At 33.8% G+C, this 8,110-nt stretch overlaps 1 protein-coding gene across 1 annotated transcript; it reads right to left on the bottom strand.

Annotated features, from left to right (window-relative positions):
• Positions 1 to 5,075: 5,075 nt before the first annotated feature.
• Positions 5,076 to 7,114, bottom strand: LOC145000448 (glucan endo-1,3-beta-glucosidase 11-like). Its single transcript, XM_078959675.1, has 3 exons — positions 6,884 to 7,114; positions 5,670 to 6,805; positions 5,076 to 5,233 (listed from the first exon to the last, which is right to left on the bottom strand). The coding sequence occupies exons 1-3, from the start codon at positions 6,915 to 6,917 to the stop codon at positions 5,168 to 5,170; spliced, it is 1,236 nt and encodes a 411-aa protein (XP_078815801.1). The 5' UTR covers positions 6,918 to 7,114; the 3' UTR covers positions 5,076 to 5,167.
• Between the last annotated feature and the right edge of the window lie 996 nt (positions 7,115 to 8,110).

Below are 8,110 nucleotides of genomic sequence, written 5' to 3'. Positions count from 1 at the left end.
AGGGATCTAGATAGAAGGAAGTTCAAGATAAGGACTTATTACCTCTAAAATGTTGCTAAGATGAAGTAGGACTCGGATCCATAGCCTCTTCGTGTTCCAAGCTCTAGAACTTTAAGCTCTTCTCACTACAATCCACCTTCAAAGCATAAAATCACACAAAATGAAGAGTAAACATATTATTTATTGTTAAGAATAATTAATTGGGGTATAAATATGATTTATTAATATATTGTATGAATAATATATTAAGTTGGAATCATATTATTAATTATTATTTAATTAGAAATTAATTATGAATTAATTTTGGGATTAAAGGAATTAATTAAAAATGCAGGGGCTGTTTTGTAATTATTTGATAGTTGAGACTTTGGCCCATTGGATCGCCTTTATTAAGGCTTGGCCGAAAGTCCTAGAGAGATCTAGGAGTTTTCATCCAAGGGCTTAAGGAAAGGAGTCCATGGGTTTCCTTAGGCCCTAAGCTAAGGGATTAGGGTGTCCACCTTGAAACCCTAGTTGACTTCAACTATAAATAGCACCCTAAGGCACTCAAAATCGGAAACCCTTGGAGAAACTCTAGTAGAGCCGATTTTGTGAGCTTGTCACCCTCCATCATCTCTCTTATATTCATCCTCTTACTCAAGTGTGTTTGTGAGCCATTAGAGCTACTACACTTGTGGTACTTGCTTTCAAAAGCCACGGAGATTCAAGAAACAAGTTGTTATTACTACATAGCAGCAAAAGGTATGTATTCTATTTTTATATGTGAATTTTGAAAATTATAGATGCATGCTAAGTTTCTTTTTGTGTTCATAAAGTTGTATGTCTAATAGTGAAAACATAGATCCAATTAGGGTTGCATGCACACATAGGATTGTTTGTATAAAACCCATCAGGTTATGCACAACTTATGCAATGGGGTCTTTTCTTCTTATTAATAGCTTAATCCTTAAGCTCTTTTTCCTATATATCTAGTCTTAAAATAACGTCCTTAACCATAAAGTTTGCAACTTTATGGCCTTACATGGCTATTAAGTTCCCAAACACAAAAACTCTAACTACTTAAACCATTAAGACAACCTAGATCATTAATGAAAGGAAACTAAAATTCAAGACTACATTTTTATGCTTCCTAATAGCTCCATAATGGATAAAGTTTACAAATTTATCTATTAGAATGGTCCAAAAGACCAATATCTAGTCTTTTAAGTTTCAAAGGGACCAAAAGTGCATCCTTGTTATTTAATCCATTAATCCAAGTTTCTAACCTTTAGATCGGAATCAAAATGATGTTTAGATGGATAAAGTTGGAAACTTTATCTAAAACAAGGTCACAAACTTTCAAGATCTAAACTTTATGCACTAAAGTGACTAAAAGCTCAAAACATCCAAAACTAGCTAGATCTAACAAATGTGTCTTCAAGATTCAAGCTTTATACCTCTAGAAGAAAGATCAAGGTAAACAAAGTCTGGATCCACAAGCTCCAATGCAACCAACACTTCTCCAATGATATCATTCGTCTCCAAGATGCACCAAGATCACTCCAAAGCACTCAAGAACACCTTCTTTTACTCACAAGGCTCAAACTAGAGTTAGGGTTTTCAAGGGAGGGTTTGGGAGAGGTGGAGGCTGAGAATGGAATGAGTTTAGGAAGTTAAGGAGCTTAAATAGGTCTCAAATCACAAAAATAAGGTTTAGGCAATGATCGCGTATGTCCAACATACTTCTGGTACGCCCCGCGTACTTAGGGATGCCATAGTGCGCCCATTGTACTTCCCCGTACGCCCAATGTACGTGACTTAACCTAAAACCGTCTTAACTTTAAACGGTCACAACTTCTTCATTCCAACTCTGTTTTTGACGCTCTTTATATCCACAAAGAGGTATTGAAGAGTTCCATAATATTATCTAAATATCTTGGACTAAAAACTTTCCGAACAAAAATCCATATTTCATGCTAGAAGTCTTAAACATCACTTTTCCTGTTTTGCCCCTTTGACTCCAACACAAACAACAGGCTTGGGTCACATAACCAATATTATCAATATCCAATAGGATCTAAACTATATTCCCTTAAAGCTCAATGTCTTTACTTGATTCACTTATTGTCCACAATCCCGGAATTAAAAAACTTCGTGAAACAGGATGTTACAGTATTAAAAAACACAAGATTTTTTTTCTTTTATTGTAATTGTCGTTGTAGATTGTATGGATGAGCCCATTCTTAAAAAAAAATAAATAAATCATAAATAGTCACACTAAATAAATTACGAATGTTTAGGCAAACTTTTTTTTTTCTATTTTATCCAATTTTGGTGAGACTTTATGTCAATTTCAACGACATTATCTATATATTAATTAATAAAACAATAAACTTTTATTTTCATATTTTTTATTTTTTCTTCTAACATTAATTAACAATTCAATAAATGCTTAAAAATATTAACTAGATATGTTGCACACGCTCTGTATGCGTCTGATTTGAGTGTCGTTTTTATTTATAGATTAATAGGCGTCGTTGTTGACTCTTTTGATTAACTTTCGATTATTTTCATACGGATAAACAGTCGGAGATACATAAATACAGGGCAAGAAAAAAATAAAAAGGTTAAATAGGTGGACCAATATAGAAAAAATATAACAAAAGAAGAAAATGACAAACATAGAAAATGTAAGGACGAAAACACTAAAAAGAAACATGAGTTTCACTAGTTGACTCTTTTAGCGGAAAAACCCTTTACCCGGGCCATTTTTTGTGTTTTTTATAAAAAAAAAATATATATGTAAAATTTTTAACTGCAATGACCAAAGTGTCAAAATAGCTAAAAAATTAAAGGGGTTGGAGTTAGCAAGTTTTTAGAAAATGGACAAAAATTTGTCAATTCCATAAAGTTTTGTGGCTAAACTTTGAATATTAAAAGGTTCCTAAAAAATATAAAATTTTTGATGCAAGGATCAAAAAAATCAAAATAACTAAATACTGAGAATCAAAGTTGACAAAAAACATGATATTTTACTATTCTTAACTTTGAACTTACAGGAAAAAAAAAACAAAAAAAACAAAAAAACAAACAAAACCAGAGGCATGAAATCTACCAAAGCTACAAAGTATTGTGGAAAATTGGAAGGTAAAAGAAAATAGATATAATTGCAACATCACCCATAATCACGGAACCGTTTCTATCAAATCGTTAGGAACTTTATTGCTCCTAACTTTAGATATTTTTAGTATATATATATATATATATATATATATATATATATATATATATATATATATATATATATATATATATATATATATATATATATATATATATATATATAAAAAAAATTCAGTATCATATCTATATATTTTAAACTTTTAAATTTATCTTGATATCTATAAAACGAATATAAGGTGAAAATGCTTTTCGGTCCAATCCGAGTTAAATCCCATGTTCCGGGTACGGTCCACTTCAAACCCAAAACCCAATTAGTGGTAAATACAAAACCTAAAAACCGACCCACTAATATAATTGTCCGGTCCGATCCGGGTCTGGTTCCGGGTTTTTTCCAGTTTGGTCCGGTCCAACAGGTCGCATGCTCATCCCTATATGATGGGTTGAAAGAAACCTCACGGTTGGGCTCATTATTGTATGTTTGGGTTGGAATATACCACAAGGTTGGGCCTAACTATATGTTTGATATGTGGTACTTAGAGAAAGTTAGTAAGCTTTATGTTTATAGTTTATTTTTATAGTTTCAGGTACTTCAGGTATGCAAGGGAAGGTTCTGGTGTGATGACACAACATTCCTCTCATGATTCCACACTTATGATTATTTTTACTTTGATAATTTGACATTTTGTATCATGGTTAACTTTGAGACATCTAATGTATAGGATGCATGATTTTTAAAAAGAAAATTTGTATCACTGTTTTGAAATGCTTCATCTACCAAAAGTATCTCAGAAGATTGAAGATGGAATGCGACAAGGAGGGAAAAAAATGATGTTTTACGTCACACCATGTATTCACATGCATGGAATACCATAGATGAAAAAATCTCTCAACTTGCTAAAGATCCAAGAAATCTACGATTAGGAATAGCAGTTGATGGGATTGACGTCAATAAAAGAAATAGGCATCACAGCGTATGAAAAGAAAGTTTATCATGTTTTTTTAGAACCGTTGGTTGATGATCTGCAATGCTTATTCGAGGAAGGGGTCGATTCCTATGATGCTTCAACAAAAGATAACATTAATCAACGTATCGTTGTGTTAGTGGCAATAAATGATTACCTTGCACTTGTACATTATGTGGCTACTCATGCATTATATAACTTTCAAACAAATCAAGGTTGCAACATGTTCTAAAATAAAAGGGTTTTATCGGTTAATCTATTTTAAATGAAAAAACTTATTTTGTAATTTTTGGGATGTCAGAGACCATATATAGTCTTATGATTTAGACACACAAACATTCTATATGACTAATATCAAATTTAATAACTTTTTTACCCATTTTTTCTCTAAATAATAGTCACATGAATATTTCACGGCTTGACTGTTATAAATATATTCGACACATATAATCACCTAAACTATAGCCATACATATCATTTAGATACACATTTGTGACATGACATGCCTTTTATAAAGTCATATAGTCACATGATTGTACTAGAAATAACATGTGATTATACACATTAGCTTTTGGCAAGCTAAAACACGTTAAACATTAGACACACATAATAAGTTATACGACCATATGTACACGACTTTTGCTACACTGAAATCATATGTGACAAACTCGACTTTATATATTTAGACACAAACAATTTCTTCATGTGACCATATATATATATATATATATATATATATATATATATATATATATATATATATATATATATATATATATATATATATATATTCTTGGAGTCAAGTGCAAGGCGCATCATTTTAATCTTTCGGTGAAAGTTTGGTGTCTTTTGAGACTCCCAATACAAAGCAATCCGGATCTATCGTATCCAAGAATCAGCATGCAGCAACAACAACAAAAAACACCTCTAAAATATACGATGACGCCATAATTAATAAGAATAATATTTAATTAAAGAATTTCCAAACTACAAAACAACACCACCACATACATTACGATTACGTTACGTTATCTCCTTCCCTCTCAATACGCTGCCATTGAGATGAACCCCATGCCCAACATTGCCCACGTGCTCCAAATAAATCTTTCCTGTAAAAGAAAATGTTATGACTTTATTAATTTTAAACTTTATTATAAGATATTCATTTACTTTATTTGATACATGTGATGGATACATTTATGCCATTTTCAATATAAAGAATTTATGACAAGGATACATATATAGACTTATATGACATTTTTGGTTGGATAATGATCGGAATAAGCAACGATAATGACAATATTTGTATTTATAATTTAACTGAAATTGTAAAAAAAAAAAATCTATGGTTTTATCCGATTGATTGGGGCACGAAACGACGTAGTTTGAAAAGCTGAGACATGGTTCAAACTTCGAAGTGCAACGTCCGTCATTGAAGGGTGCACTTCGTGAACAGTGAACTGTCTACGTGGATTAACACAAACGGTAATATGCGCACGTTAGCAAAATAATTACCCTGAAAAAGTGGGAAAAAGGTAAACTCACCGTCGACGACGAAATAGCTAGGTATCCACTCGATGAGTTCGCCGGCGGCGATAAATATATCGAAGGTCCATTCGTTCCGGAGCTGCTGCTGCTACTACTACTACCACTACCTGTGCTTGTGGAATTGCCACTGGAAACCGCGATTCCGGAGAATCCTAAACCATATGACGGAGTTCCGTCGGGTTTAAATAAGCCGTAGTTCCTTTCCGATGTCGGTCCAGGTTTCATGTTCTCGTTGAACATAGCAAACACGAAGATGTTTAAATCGGAATTAGGTCTCGCCGGAGTTCCTTTCTTCTGATTGATTAGCTTCAAGAGGTTTCCGTTGTATTTTTTCGCGTTTTCCGGTGACGCTCCAATTTCATCTTCGTCTCCTTTCGACGGCCATCCAGTCTCCGAGATCTGAACCGGGAGCTTCTTGTAACCTAGGGAGGATAGAGCGGCGTAGACCGCATCGATCTGAGCGAATAACATGTTATCGTAATGCAATTTGGTACCTGGATCAACGATTCCAGCATTAGGTTGAAACAGAACAAAATCAAGCGAAACTTGCTTCGGATCAGCTTTGTACGCGAAGAACGGATAAGCATTGATAAGGAATGGAGAGCACGTTTTCGAGAGGAAATCTAAGATCGGAGAGATACATCCTTTCAGATCTTGCCGGAAAGCTCCCGTCGACGGCGGATACGAAGATTGAAGAATAGCAACAGAATGTGCAGTGGTAACAGTAACCTGACTGTCTAATTTCAGGTTCACAAGAACAGTATGTACACTCTGCATCGCCGGAAGCAAACATCCAGACAGAGAAGTATCATTGAAAGTCAATACTTCATTTCCGACAGCAATGGAGGTGATTTTAGTCGCCGGGAGGTAACACTGAACATTAGCCTTCACCCAAGCTTGAGCATTAGCTGGATCTGTCATCTTCGAAAGGTACTCATTACCTAACCCCACAATAAACTCAACCCCAGTGTTTGCAAAAGCTTTCAGCACTTTAGGATCAGCATCATAGAGCTTCACTCTAGTGGCACCAATGGCTTTTACCAACGGAACCACATGCTCCGGTGAAGGAAGATTGTTAGCGATCTGTCCATAGTTTATCCCTACCGAAGCCACCAACACAGGCAATAAAAACCCTACACGAAACAAGTACCAAAAATCAATACAAATGTAAAATTGGGGGAAAACACACAAGAATTTAAACACCACATTACCAGTAAATAGTCTAGCAAGCTTCGAATCTTCCATGGATGAAAGAGGTGGAGAAGATGGATGAGGTTTTGGTTATGTGTATGATTGAAAGGTGGGGAGAGTGACAACAGTAAAAGAAGTAACAGAAGTGTTTGATTCTTGGACGTTTCTTCTTACTTCAGTACAAAATAATCAAAAGAATCAGTGTATGATGAGTAGAGTGGTGATGACTGATGAAAGATGAATGAATGAATCATGAAAACTAGTGGCTTATAAGTTATAAGATAATAACATATAACTCCAGTCGACTCCAGTCTGTCTTCTAATCAATGGGCCTATCAATGGATATACAAAATGCAAATCTACCAAAGGTAAATCGTAGTTCTTTTTATTGGGCTTATTTCTACATATTTTTTACTTTGAGAGTTATATTATATTATGAAAATGAAAATCTTTACATGGTATACTAGGGTTTGAACTTTTACGTAATCCCCTATTTGCTTTTTCCCATTTAGGCTATTGACAAAAAGAAACGACGAATAAAGACAACCAAATTCTTGATTAATTACTAGAGAATGAAAGCACTTTTGTTTAAATTTTATAACGGCAATATTTGAAGGAAAAGTGGGTGGGGATAATTCAAGAGGAAGATGATGAAATATCCTATCTGTGTCCACACTAATAATAATCAATCAATAGACAAACTTCACATGCCTAACATTCCCCTTCACATAATTGTTTCTTTTTTCGTGAGATTTCACATGTGTTTTGGACATGTGCTATGAATCAAACCTACTTTTGCATCCATGGGGACAAACCACAAAGTTCAAAGGTCTTTTGTAGATACGTTTGGGGTATAGAGATTTTTTTTTTTCTTTGTGTAATATGTTCTCCATGTGTTTGTTAAAATTCTAGATTAGGTATATTGATTAATTGTTCACAAAATGATGCATACATGTATGGGATTATTAAAACGTCGCATGTGGGGCAAACAACAACGTTCAACGAAACAAAATAGGAAAGAAACAGATAAAAATACCAAAATTAGATATGATTGGATGGATATCGTAGGAATATGCGAATGTGTCATGTGTTCTTGAGGTGATGTGTTCTTCAGGCGTGATTAAAGTAATAAAAATGTTCTAGGTTTTTTTATTAATTTCAAGCATTTTTCTTTTCTTGAGGTGATGTGATCGACATAAGATTATAGATCTTAGGAAAAAAATCAATCGTAGTGAATTCTCGATGTG

This window comes from Lactuca saligna, chromosome 6, assembly GCF_052625555.1.
Source record: "Lactuca saligna cultivar CGN05327 chromosome 6, ASM5262555v1, whole genome shotgun sequence".
Classification (NCBI taxonomy): Eukaryota; Viridiplantae; Streptophyta; class Magnoliopsida; order Asterales; family Asteraceae; genus Lactuca; species Lactuca saligna.
The sequence above is the reverse complement of the archived record's forward strand: the minus strand, read 5'-3'. Positions and strand labels throughout refer to the sequence as shown.

Excerpts from the sequence above, each read along its gene's own strand:
- LOC145000448 (XM_078959675.1), bottom strand. The coding sequence starts at position 6,917 with ATGGAAGATTCGAAGCTTGCTAGACTATTTACTG. Across the intron at positions 6,806-6,883 it reads GCTTGCTAGACTATTTACTG|GGTTTTTATTGCCTGTGTTG; the intron begins GTAATGTGGTGT and ends TGTTTCGTGTAG. Across the intron at positions 5,234-5,669 it reads TAGCTATTTCGTCGTCGACG|GAAAGATTTATTTGGAGCAC; the intron begins GTGAGTTTACCT and ends TTTCTTTTACAG.